The sequence below is a fragment of the Carassius auratus genome, chromosome 7, assembly GCF_003368295.1.
Source record: "Carassius auratus strain Wakin chromosome 7, ASM336829v1, whole genome shotgun sequence".
Lineage (NCBI taxonomy): Eukaryota > Metazoa > Chordata > Actinopteri > Cypriniformes > Cyprinidae > Carassius > Carassius auratus.
The window spans coordinates 25,879,274-25,893,899 of NC_039249.1; the positions used below are offsets into that span (position 1 = coordinate 25,879,274).

General features: G+C 36.4%; 1 protein-coding gene across 1 annotated transcript in view; it reads right to left on the reverse strand.

Annotated features, from left to right (window-relative positions):
• Positions 1-14,626, reverse strand: part of piezo1 (piezo type mechanosensitive ion channel component 1 (Er blood group)) — a 100,173-nt gene that overhangs the window by 42,386 nt on the left and 43,161 nt on the right. Inside the window, 3 exon segments of the mRNA XM_026268165.1 lie at positions 1,935-2,088; positions 2,805-2,847; positions 4,930-5,052. Of these exon segments, the coding sequence (XP_026123950.1) occupies positions 1,935-2,088; positions 2,805-2,847; positions 4,930-5,052 (320 nt within the window).

The following is a 14,626-nucleotide window of genomic DNA, read 5'->3' on the forward strand; positions in this document are numbered from 1 at the left end:
CTTAGTATTTTCCTCCATGTCTTCAGAATCGCTTGGCAGAATACCAGCAGTAACTAGCTCCATGTAAAGCTTATCTTTAATTACCCGTTTAGCAGCTTCCCTTGGAACAGCGATACTAAAAAAATCTGCGATCACCAGCAAGTCCTGCTTTCTGCATTTGTTATAAACTTCAATAGTAGGAGCTAAAGTAAATGCTGTTAAATTGAACTCCATACTCACGCTCCAAGAGGTCTCTCCTCTATCGCCCAAAAACGGAAACAGTCAAGCAAAGTAGAGTAAGAAATAAATCTCTTTGAAAAAAGATTTAAAACGAGCCCCCAAATATGTTACGTCCCCCTCTGTGTCTAGGGGTGACAAGGGGAGTAACATATGCTATTTATGAAAAGTTAACAATTATGTCAGTTAACTTGCAAACAAAATAGTGAGAGAGAGTTGACTATCCGTAATCCCAGCACTCAAACTCATGGAAACTCTTCAAGATTTTATTTACAGTGTAAAGTCTTTGTACAGCATTAAAGGGGAAGGGAAAATTAGAGGTTTAACAATATGGATAATTCAAAAAGAAAGAATAAGACGCTTGTAGCTTCAGGAGGGGGTTAAGGCCAAAATAACAAACAAAAAGGGGATGCTAACTGAAAACAAAGTAATCTAACTTACCTAGCAAACAAAACATCAAAATCAACAACATGTCTCTTCCCTGACTTCCTCACTGTTCCACAAAACCAGGAAAAAAGCATAAGTTGATAAAATAAAAGTGGCACCCACCTCCTTACTGCGTCTGCAGGCAAAAGAATAAAAAAGAAAACAATTTCTAATCACTACAGCCAGTACAACAGGCTGTCTTGAAGATACACTACAGGCCCTGATCACACAATAGCAATCAAATACAACAGGCTTTCTTAAAGCAGCACCACTGCTTAAACCACCAACTGGGAAAACAGACAAGCCAAACTCTCTCTGGTGTTGTATCCGTTCCCTCTGTTTAAATACAAGCTCCTCTCCACAGCTCTGACGAGGAACAGGTGACATCAATTAGGTCTTCTGTGAGAGGACAGGGAGGAACAGAGGAAAACCAACAAAAACTACAACTCCCAACAGTATGTCAAGCATCAATGAAGCACAGTTACATAGAGTTAACACACAGTATTAACAGCAACAATAACATACATCTTAGGATGTAACAATACAATTAGACAGGAAGGTACCATCTGACCAACTTATAAAACGAGGAACCACAATTTTACATGACCTAAATAGACAGGTAGTTCTCAAATTGATGATACCACAATAATATGATAGCATGGTGCATGTATACTTTGTGGTCATAATTTACCTTCATCTTAAACTACTAAGTACAGAATATTTCATGGATGTAAGACTCAGCAGTATGGCAGAACATGCAGTTGATCCTGAGGATATCTCATTTGCTTGCCAAAGCTTCAGTTAATTAAATTAAAAAGAAAAATGTAAACTAATTTAAAAAAAGAAAAGCAGCAATTTGAAACCCCAAAATGTGTGTGTCATTGCTCTTTGCGCAATATTATGTATGGTTTATGTCCAAACATTTTTGGGACCACTGTATCATAAGATCTATTTTTAGAAGAAAAAGAACCTTGTCATATTGTGAACCTTTTCAAAAAAAAAAAAAAAAAAAGGTTTTGCCTCCAAAGCGCTCGTTGTATCAGTTGGGATGCATGCTAACAACTATTTGCCTCCCAGAAGAATGATAAAATCCCTGACTCACACAGCTTATATAGCAATCAGCCAGTGAAACAGCAGTCTGTGAATTACATAAGCACTGAAGCAGTCAGAGAATCGACTGGGGGGCGGGCTGTGTGAGGCTCAGACTAAACAAGCATTACTCACCAGTGTCTCAATAAGCTGCTCAAACATAACAATAGATCATCAGTAGGCCTGGTCTATGCCCAGCTCACCTCCTGGAGAAGTGTAGACATTTGAGGCATGGATCCCTCCTCTCTCTTCTTCAACAGACGGTTACACAGTATCAGGGTAATTAGAGTGATGATGAAGATCCCAAGATCTGGTGTCAGGATCCATACCATGCTCCAAGGATCTTCCAGAGGAAGCCTGCAGGAGCGACCGCAAACTCAGTAGTTAAATGATATATCTGAGCAATACGGTGTTATACAGACCAGACAATGCAGGCTTTAATCCTTTTCATGAAGAAAAGAAAACAGAGCTTGAAAATGTAGCCTTTTATCTAAAAATAAAATACAAAGTAATACAATATAATGCAATAAAATACATTAATGCAATATGTTAAATAAATATCAAAAAATAAATATTAAAACAAATAAAATAAATGCCACATGTAACGTAACACTTGAATATGGTACAGAATAGGGCTCAAAAATGTAGCCTTTCATCTAAAAATAAAATTAATAAAAGCTTTAAAAATTTAATAACAATCTCAACTGCTTCATGTCCCTGCACTCACTGTTTTACTGAAGTAAACAAAAAACAAATGTAAACTATGATATCACCCTGACTATGAGCCATGCAAAAAGCCATAAAATCATGTGTTTTCTGTAAGACTGCTTTGAGAAAAAAAATACATTCATAAATATTGGGTATCACAAGTTCATGGAATTTTAACATATAACATGGCTGCATGAAATAAACAAAATATGTTAAATATGTTTTGGTAATAAGACAACTGTCTTAAATGGCCTTAACTGTTTCCACATTGGTTTGAACTTTGTGATCTAGCTCTGATCAGTTTCAAAGAGGTCAACATGATGCCCCACGTATACATGCTCTCATTCTCTGCATTCTCTACATACCTGGACACTCCGACATGTCTTGATAAAGTCTCCCATGTGCTGCCTACAGAGAGAGCAAGAGAGTGGTTTTTATACTGAGGATAAAATGAATCACACTACTGGACATTGTCAAGTAGGACATAAAGACGAGCCAACCGCAAGTGCCTTTGCAAAGCTACCGAAACATTTCCATGAGCCACTGAACTCTCCTTTGGCAGAGTCAGCCAAAGGCTACAAGCCCTTGAAGTCTTTGCAGTCAGCCTGGCGACTCCTTAAAGATACAAGGTCTCAGAAATGATTCATCATTCATTGGTCTTTCTGGACAATTTGGGAAGGGAAGACAAACATAACGTCCAAACCTCAAATAAGAGCAGCTAATAACTGAGGCTTTTCAAATGGATTACAGTACTTAATTACTTAATCCCATGTGATACATAAGGCTGCTATATATCATGTCATTTGTGATTTTGAACAACGAATTACATTCCTATCAGATAAGTGGAACTTTCAGATTGTGATTTAAGTTTCAACAGATCTCTTTCATCTGATTTCATAAGTACTTTACTGTTAGTAATAGCGAAAAGGTTTACAGTTGGCTGACCAGACATGTGTTTTGGAACCACCAAAAGATTTAAATCCAGGAACACATCCAGCTTGACAAAAATCACCTGTGAATGGCTTATTGGAAAATTCAGTTTAATCTGGTAGCTGTGTTTTGCAAAATAGCTGGCTTCTTAACTAGAAGCCAAGTTGGTAAATTGAATCAACTTACTGAAACAAGAAGATTATTGAATCCACTGATTCAAATCTTTGGTGCCATATATTTTGAATGTGAATTTCAAATTTAGTTGTTTTAATAAGGGACACATTTGAGATTGAAGCTGTATATATAGCTGTAAAGTACGTGTCTATATAGGTCACATGACAATATATATGTTTACATGGACAACTTATTTTTCAGTCTGAATGAAATCACTCTGATGGATGAATCTGAACATGAATGCAAAAGTGTTTACATGAATGCAAAAAAATAATGATGAGGTTGATGTGTATGTTTATATTCCACAATCTTTTGACATTTGCACACTGTACTGCACAAATACGAGTTTCCCATTGATTCAAGACAAGCATGCTAGTCCTCCTCCTAATTATTTTATTTTTATTTTTTATAATTCATTTTCTGTTTTAAAAAGCAGACATAATTAATGATTTCATGTCCTAATTAGGAGACGATTAGCACACAAAGCCATATTTTGCCATATTGCTTATATTTATCAAGCAGTAAAAATGCTGCTTCCTGCGCCAAAACAAGGCATCTGTGAGATGTGTGAATACAAGAACTGGTGGGACAGCATTTGTCCTGTGCATTTCACAGACAACTTTTTTACATTTCACTTATGATTTAACAACTACAGATTGTTCAGCATAGGCAGAGCATGTGTAAGGCTGGGTTAGTTTTAGCCTTCCCCTGGCATCAGCGTGTTGGGGCAAAAATGCTACTAAACTGGACGAAAATGCTCCTGTGCAAACAAATTAAATCTATTACATCTGTTCTTAACAAAATGTAAATGATTAGAGTGTCGATTGTGGCATTAAATTAAGAACTGCTTATGTTGCACCATATTTCATTTTAGGTGTTTTTGATATGATATGTCACTGTCTGTATAATAATGTATTCACTGCTTGAATAACCTTGGAAAGGAAACATTTTATTATTATCAATTTCTAATGTTTTTATTAAACTGTAATCACGTTAAATACAAATTCAGTCCCATTAAACATATTTTATTAGCCCAAGCTGCATCCATGTCTGGTTAATGCCTAAAAAGATGGGTTTATGATGTTTGTAGTTAATAGATTTGTCTGCTTTAGCCTTACCCTGGAGTTGGTTCACCCTCTGCCTATGTTGTTCAGTGTTTTTGAACATTTTGAACATGTTAACTGGTCAGCTACCTACTGACCAGCCTGCCTGGACCAACTACTAACCATTTCGTTTTAAAACAACTTGACAACACTGTGTTTGTCTCTTTTTTTCCTTTGTTTTTTATGAAAGAATGCATCCTCTTTGTAAATGCTGCTTAATTATACTTAATGGAGAAGAATGCACTCTATGATTGCACATGCACTTGAAACAAGTCAGACTTACAGTTGTGTCCCAGTGCATTATCAAGGCTGGGGACGGTATGCAAGCAGATCTGGAAGCTGACATGCGCCAAGAGGAAAATCAGACTGGTGCTGAAAAGGGCCTTGATGTAACGTCCAGTGTGTCCTGTGGAATGGAGTAGAAAACACGAGAAAGTTGAAGGTTGGCACAAATAGTACAAAAAATAAATAAATAATTAATTAATCTTTGTTAATGAAGGTTGATAATTAGTTTATTTCTTGGACAACTTATATGATGGTCAATGTAACAACAAACCTATACAATTTGTGTTCAAAATGTATCCAGTTTTACCTCAAAATAAACCAGTGATTTACAGTTTATTTACGTTTTAACTTCATTAAAACGTCATTTTAATAAAAAAATTTAAAATCATGATTAAAAAGTCAATGTGTCAACTACCCATTGGTTGTCATAACAATAGCTTTACAGGCTTTTGTAGAAACTCTCGTAAGACTTAATTGCAACATTTACATTGCAGCCACCCAAAGATGGGATTTCTAACAATGTTTTTCCAACAACGCAGCAGTATAGGAGCAAAATGAGCACATGTGTGAGCGTTTAACTTTTGCGAGAATTAGGAAAATGCAAAAGCAGACCCAGCTATTCTAATCATGGCAGGACTGTCAAAATACTCCTTTTTTTGTAGCTAAAAAAAAATTCTGCCAAAGCATTAAATGGGTAAAGATCATTGGGGATGTCCTCTGGAGATACAGCTGGTCATTGTTAAAGTAGAGCTTTTTGTTTTAAACAGAGTTTTGACTTTGTAGCAAATAAGCAAGGACTGGTTTTCAAACCCATTTGGGCTGAACTCAAGCCTTCAGTTGAGAAGGCATCTACAGTGTGGAGAATTGTGGGAACAAAGACTTCTTTTTCACAGAGCACATTACTTTAAATACATAAATAGAAGAAATATAAAGAAGTATGATTAGGTTAAATTATTGCTGCTTGCTAAGGCGTCACTATTGTTATTGCTCATACTGTGCTAAAGCTCACATCTACCATTGGCACGTAACTTATTCGACACCTTTTGTGCCACTAACATGAATGATACCTCAAATTTTGCGGCTTACTGAACAAACATGTCCAAACATTTCCTTCTATTTCTTCTTTTTTTTCCCAAGCAAGTATCTAACTGTAGATACTACTAAACATATGCTGTGGCAGATCTGTTAGTTTGCAGATCTATTACTACAATACTTAGTCCTCACATATACAGTATTTTGACATATTCATTTCAGAAATGAGCCCCATAACAAAATTAGCGTTCCTAGAACTTTTATCTAACCTGTGAATAAATTATATACAAAAAAGCCAGCAAAGACCCTCCCCTTTTAAGCTGTCAATCACTTCAGAAAAGCACAATCTTCCACAGTTCTGCACTCCATAGTAATTACCAAAACAATGTTCCTCTGCAACTATGTAGTTAACGCTAAGTGATAAAAAATGTAACTTTAAAGTGAAAATGAGAAATGTAGCTATAAAACTAAACTCTAAAACGTTTTGTTGTCCGACATGCAAACAAAGTTCTAAATGTTTAGAAAGCTACAAGCACAGCTCTCCACTAGCCATATCATTTCATTCATATCCTTAACAACAAAGGGCAAACTAAAATGTAAGACTTAGGGTTTTTCACGAACCATAAGCATGAATAGTAATAGTGCCTTAGTAAGCACTCTTATAGGAAGAAAAAAAGGAAAGCTGCACAGTCGACAATTACAGCCTGAAATGTGTACCACCTGAGGTCTGTGGTTGTACTTTACTGTAACACACTGATGGAAATACACCGCTGCATAATGTAACCTGTAAAATAAAGGTTTTACTGGACAGACAGCAGATGGTACATCCAGTTATTCTGCTTAATACAAACTGTACTTCAATTTCCAGTGAGTATGTGAATACAGATAGAATCGCAGCAGAAGTATTCTGGCTGGACGAGGTGAATGAGGACACCTGGGTAAGAATGAACACTCTGGACACACACAGAGGCCTCTGCAAAGCTTTATTTGTCTTTCCAGTTTGTCTTGGCATTTTCTCTGGTTTGTTTCCAGCGAGATTCAATGAAAGGCCACTTCAGTGCCTGCCACAGATAGCAGCACCACTATTTACCTCTAACCTGCGACACACTATAGCAAAAGTGTGAAATCTGTGGGGCTATTATGAGAATTTCTGCAGAACTAGATGACTGTGATGTCTTGTGTTTGGACACGTGTAGCCATGATTGTTTTAACAAAAATCAGGGCTCTAGAGCACTTGACACAGCTCCATAGACCCCAAAAATGGTGTAGAGTTACTGAGTGACTATGGAAAGAATTACAGCCAGCCTTACCAAACCAAGCAAGAGATTTTACACATCAGCTGTGCGATATTTTTTACCCAATTTTAAATGTCATCCTGTAGTTATACACACTGTTTATTTTGGCGTATCCCTACAATCAAATACACAATTTAACCAGAGACAATTGGATTTTTAGTATTCTCAATGTTAAATAAAAACCCTTTCAAACTGCTCTGGCAAATCTTCACACTTGGCTCAGCTGGAGCGTTTGTTTCAGAAACTGGATGTGTTCTGATTGTTTAGGCATAGTGGATCAACACTAAAATAATCGTTCCAAGATTGGCTGAATGAGATGATCTCAGGCCTAATTACACAAACTCTGGAGTGGTTCAGTTGTGTTTAGAAAGCAATCCACCCCAATGCACCAACAAACCAAACTTTATATTATTAGTATTATTATTATTATTCATTTATTTTTTTGCCATTTTTGCGATAGGAAAGTTATAAGACAGGAACCTAAACTTTATTTAAAGGGGGGGTGAAATGCTCATTTTCACTCAATATCCTGTTAATCTTGAGTACCTATAGAGTAGTACTGCATCCTTCATAACTCCAAAAAGTCTTTAGTTTTATTATATTCATAAGAGAAAGATAGTCTGTACCGATTTTTCCCGGAAAAACACGAGCGCCTGGAGGCGTGACGTGTGGGCGGAGCTAAAGAATCACGAGCGCCAGTAGGATTTTGTGTTGAGAGCAAGTGGAAGCTGTGACAGATCCAGAGGCTGAAATTTAACAAGAGCAGCATCAGCAAAGGCTTCTCTATGTGGTAGGTACAGAAACTGTATATATTTGCTTAGCGGTTTTGGAAAATGACTAAGTTCCACTTTGACGTCTTTTTTTTTTTTTTTTTAAGCTGTACATGTGGAAAGTGCAGTTTGAAAACAACATCGCATGTTGTTAACTTGATGTGCTTACGCGCTGATAGCTAAGTTAACAACACAGAGATATTTGAAGCAGTTTTACTCGTGCAGTTTGATGACAACATCGCATGTTGTTTACTTGATGTGCTTACGCGCTGATAGCTAAGTTAACAACACAGAGATATTTTAAGCAGTTTTACTTACCGCCTGCGGTTCCAACACACGATCGTGACCCTTTTTCGTTGGGATTGCATTATCCTTAAGAAATAAACGATGTGCAAATCCAGCGTCAACCTGGGCCTTGTTTGTAAAACAAGCATCTTCGAAATGCAGGGGAACAAACACAAACACTTGCACAACTCCGTTGATGCTCTGTAAAAATAAACTCCATCCACTGGTCCCTTAATGCTGTTTCTCTTTTGGTAATCTGTGCAGGGTTGTCTTGCCCTGGCAACCAAAAACACACTCCTTTTGTGACATTTCGCGACGCTCTCGCTGTGATGAGTGATTGTCTGTGCACAGCCTCTCTCTGCTCTGCTATACGGGAGCGCGCGCTCCTCCGGCAGAAGTGCCCTCAGGACCCATATAAGGAAATTCCGCTCCATCTAACGTCACACAGAGCCATACTCGAAAAAAACTTTCCGAAACTTGTGACAAACCGGAAGGAGTGTTTTTGGAACAGAAATACTCCTTCAAACGTACAACTTAATTTTTGAAACTTTGTCCATGTTTAGCATGGGAATCCAACTCTTTAACAGTGTAAAAAACTCAGTATGCATGAAATAGCATTTCACCCCCCCCCCTTTAAGCAAGTCCAGTTATCCTTTAATCAAAATAATAATAACAAGCTTGCATTTTTGTCTTATTTCTGTACATTTTTCATAAACAAAAATTTTAACCTGAGAGGGAGAAATGCAATATTAGCTAATACAAATCCATAATTCAGAGTCCAAACAAATTAATAAATATGTGTTCAAGTGTCCTGCCACTGTTTTGCAGAGAATTATGTTGTAAAATGAGAAGGAATGGCCCGACCATATAGAGCACCAGGACATCCAAAAAGAAAGAAAGGTTCTGACATCAGGACCATTAATATAATACAATATTTAATTAATACAATATTTTATATTTTCAAGTGATCGTTCACAATCATTTATTCATATCCTACACTTGTGTCAAATTGTTCACTTCCAAAACACATAAGAGAGACATGGCTACACAAGTGATCCAACATCTTGTTTGTCACGTACGGTGATACAAGAAGCACGGGAGAGATCCAAATGCAGGTAAAAAGGTTTATTGAGGGGCAATCCAAAAAGCATAAACAGTCCAGGCAGGGTCAAAACCAGAAAATCCAAAAACATAAAAAACAAAACAAAACAAGAACACGCGGGAAGAGCAGACTCTGGAGGGTATCATTCATACGACAAGGACTCCGTGACAAAGACTCAGACAGACCGGGTATAAATACACAGAAGGATAATGGGGAAACAGGAGACAGGTGGGGGAACAATCAATTAACTAAAACAAGGAGGAAGGTGACCAAATAAGGGAACAGGAAGTGATAAGATGACAGACACCGTCGGAACGGAGGACACCTAGTGGACACCCAGGGAACACAACCCAGACACTGTGACATTTTTTATATATACATTTATAGCACACGGGATGAATGTAAAGTTTCTATAGAGGTTTAATAATGCTATATGTAATATTGCATATAATATTGTATTTATTGGAGCACATATTTTTGCTAGTCCCCATAATGCCTGATTTCACCGGTAGATTAGTTTGAAAATATTTCCATTAAATTACATTTTAATGCATGCAATCAATAATAATACTTGATAAATACATTGATACTTGCTCGATAGATTATAAGGAAAATATGATCCTTTTAGCCATGCATTTTAAAAGGCTTAATCTGGAGGCCTTCGGTGGGTTTGTGTCGCATCAACATGAATGTTTATTCTTGTTAAATCCTAGTATTTAAACAAGACTCGAATTCACATTTAGGTTTAAACTTGAATTATATCCCAGATTGTGTGGCGTGTTGTGGAGAAGTATGCTATCACTTTTGTAAGCATTCAGACTTACTATCTTCATACGGCAGGCCGATAAAGCTCTAAGTTCACAGTGCACATTATGACCAAAAAAAACATATACTAGTAAGAGAAAGTTTATGTTTATCTAAAGCATCATTAATCGCACAGTGGTGTCATTTGTTTATAGATTAAGTTTATATTTCCTCAAATGTTATATACAAGTTAAAGGAACCACATTACTTGAACACAAATAATGCTTGGCAATGATAAACTACTCTTCCCAAGAGTATCACAAGCTTCCTGTGGTTAGGGAAGTGAATGCTGGTACAAAGAGTGCAGCTTACATAAGTCTCTGAAGTAACTGGTGAGACTAGAACCCAGGGTTCTGACCCTGGCAGCTGGGGGCACGTGGCAGACACAACCCAGAGAGAGCTGCTGCTTTCCGGAATTTTCCTATCCCACATACAGCAGTGGGAAAGCATGCGGAAAGTCTCATCACCCCCACATACCAGTGTGCACTTGTTTGGAAAATGTAGAATAACAAGGACATTAATAATTAAACAACTTTTAATAATCTTCAATGAAAAAAGATCAAGGACCAACATAATATATTTAATGTTGGATAAAAACAAATCTATCTAGAGCAAGAATTATGGTATCCAACAAGGAATTAATTATATAGACTATATAAATTGCATAGAATGGCTAACAATAATTTAAGTGAATCAATAAGTTTTGCTTAATGTCAAAAAAAAAAAAAAAAAAAAAACATTCTTTGTGCAGGCCAATCTAAATAATTGCCAAAAAAATTGGATTCCCAGGATGGACTCCAAACTTTATTTCTCATCGATATCCTGTTTCACTCAGAAATACACATTTAAAAAATAATAATAATAATAATAAATAATTAAAAAGGCTGTGATTACACTCAGTTACGTGACACACAAGAGTAAAGATGTGTGTTCGATTGGACTTGATGATGCTGACCCCTCAGAGAACCTCAGATGATGCTAACCCTGAAACAACATACAGAACTACCAAATTTTGCTATAAGTTTGATCATATGATAATTGCTGTTACTGGTGTTCATCGTTTGATTACGTCTTTGATTTTTCCCTAGATTTCTTTCATATGTACATTAACTAACAGTCACCACTTATAAGCTACTACTAGATATTGTAGAAGCGTAATTTTCTGTAAATTTGCTTTGCAACGATTTGTATTGTAAAGAGTGCTATACAAATAAACCTAAATTAAATTGAAGAATTTGATGACTGCTATGTTCATTATTACATCCAACAATAGAATATCTCATTCACTTACGAGTCATTCTTGTCTACATCTGCTCCGGCTACTGTAAATCAAGCTATTGCAGGAGGGGCCTGTTTTTGTGACGTCACATAGACAGACATCTGAGATCGGCTTGATTTGAGAAAGGGGTAACAATTTTAGTAGATAAAAAACCTGGTTAGATTTTTATCATTATAGGGTGGTTGTGTACACACACTGCCAACACACATTTCCGTTCAAACAACTTGTTAAAGTGCATATAGCATTCTATGACCCCTTTAAGGAAACTGTGACTGCAGATGTGAAATTGACCTAAGATTAACATTTCATAGTGGTGATGTACATTTTCCTACAGCCATCTTCCTCTCCTAAGCCTCTGATTGTTCACAACTGGCTTGGCCTTCCCGGATTTCCCAGCCACAGAATGTGCAGCTAATCCACAGTAGAAAAAAAAGCAAGATGGTTTTCATTAAAACCATTAATACTGTTCAACGTCAGGTTTTGTTTTGCTGTGGCTGGCAGTTGCAGGGATTTTTTTCTGAGTGGGAATTCTCTCAGTGCCAGCTTATTCCTTATGAAAAAGCCTGCAGATGACCGTCATTTGAGTCACATCTTCCCAGAGCTTGCTGCAAGCCTCCCATGAGAGCACTGCTTGCACTAATGTCCAGACAGTGGAAAGCAAACCTTGAAGCTGAAGGAATTCCACGACTTTCATTGAGGTAAAATAGGGTGAAGCAATAGGCACATTTCTACTTCTCTGTCAAAACAATAAAGCTATCAGACATAAGGAATGTTACAGACTTTGAAAAAATATATAATAGAAAAGTGAGCTATGCGGTGTAAGCGAGAAACATGATTAATCTGCTTTAGCAATAGATCCCACCCCCCAGAGAAAGAAAGAAAGAAAGAAAGAAAGAAAGAAAGAAAGAAAGAAAGAAAGAAACAAAGAAACAAAGAAACAAAGAGACAGCAGACACTAGATGTGATGGGCTGAGGTTACATTTCCAAACATTATTTTTGCAATTAAATGTAATAATCCAGTGAGATTTTTGTTTGCACAAGGAGTCAGACAGCAGCCAGAGCTCATCACAAAGATCTGATCTCATCACCATCCTGTCTGTCTGGAAAAACATGAAGCAACAGAACACACTGAGACAGACTAAAGCTACTTCTACATTATTCCTGAGGCATTTGAAAACGGTGTTTTCATTTTAAATGCTCTGCGTAGCGTTTTGAAAACTTTGTCTCATCCAAACTGAAACATCATAAAACATTAAATTTCCTTTTTGCATATGCGCAAAGCCTGAAATTACTGCAAGCCTCCCATGAGAGCACTGCTTGCACTAATGTCCAGACAGTGGAAAGCAAACCTTGAAGCTGAAGGAATTCCACGACTTTCATTGAGGTAAAATAGGGTGAAATAGGTTTCACACCCCTAACATACAGTATATACATGCAGTTGTGCTAAGTGTACATAGCCCTTGCAGAATATGCAAATGTTAATTTTAACCAAATAAGAGAGATCATGTAACTTGCATGTTATTTTTTTAATTTAGTACTGTCCTGAATAAGATTTTAAAATTGTGTCAAAATGCCCGTCTTGGTAAGTATCCTACAGCAGACATAACCAGCTGAATGTAGGCCTGCTGTATCAGTGCATTCTCTTAAAGTGACAGTCTTCATATTAAAGCTGCAGTAGGTAACGTTTGTAAAAATATATTTTTTACATATTTGTTAAACCTGTCATTATGTCCTGACAGTAGAATATGAGACAGATAATCTGTGAAAAAAATCAAGCTCCTCTGGCTCCTCCCAGTGGTCCTATTGCCATTTGCAGTTACAGACCACTCCCGGTAAGAAAACAACCAATCAGAGCTGCGGTCCGTAACTTTGTTTGTGTTCAAAATGTATGAAAAATGTATATAATAAGCGAGTATATTCGGACTATTTTAGATTGCAGTACCTTTGTGATTCTTCATAGACATAAACAGAGAGAAGTAGTTCCGGCTACGATGTTCTTCCGCAAGAAGCAAGCAGTTCTGATTATTAACCGCTAGAATGTCAAAAGTTACCTACCGCAGCTTTAATCGAACAGCAGCAACAAAGAAATCACTTACTGCTCTTGATTAAAAAGCTTTTATAACTTTAATAAAGAATAATCTTTAATTTATACAGTCCAATATGCAATGCTGTTTTACATTTGATTACTTATGCTAGACCTGCCTAAAAAACAAACAAACTGAAAATCACTGTTTATTGTTTGTATCTTTACCTCTATTGTATTTATTTGTGCTGTTGCTTGTAGTTGGATAGAATATTCTTCTCTTTTTTTATTAGAAAGCAGTGTTGTCATAAGACCCGATACTTCGGTACCAAGTCTGTACTAAAAAAATTAAAACGTGACGGTACCAGGTTTCTGAAACTTACATCTTAATATGGACAGGCACGGAATTTGTCAAAGTTAGCATATATTAATCAAATCAAATCTTTGTATGGACCAGTATATGTAAATGTTAAGCCACAAAAGTTGGTTGAAATATGAATCCTGCATGTTCTGCATGTCTCTGTTTGAATGAATGAATGGCAGAGACGTGCGGGTTTGTTTACTACAGAGACTGAAGCGCGTGACGCTTGCAGTAATTTCAGCATAAATGCATAAACCACATCACCAGAACTGTTCTAAGTCACTTCACAAGCATTTTACCATTTCATTTGAGTAAAACCAGCATCAAAATAAAAGTAGCCCGTCAAAATAAAAAGTTCATTTTTACATAAAGGCATTGTGCTAGAAATATTACTATTATTTAGTAGAATGTATGTGATACTGCTACTACTGTTTTATTTTTTAAATAAATAAATCAAACAATATTTCTTCCATGTTTAAATTTTAATTCGCCTTTATTTATCAAAACAATTAGTTTTTTTACATTTAAGACAAATTTATAAAAAAAAGAAAAACTTTAAACATAATTGTAAATAAGTATAAAGAATAGCATTGGTTTTATTCTTAGTGATAAAAAGTGTTTTTTCTTTTTTTAATTAGAATATTTTTGTGTTTTTCTATGGTACCGAAATTTATACTGAGAACCGTGGATTTTCACTGGTATCGGTACCAAATACTGAAATTTGGTACCGTGACAACACTATTA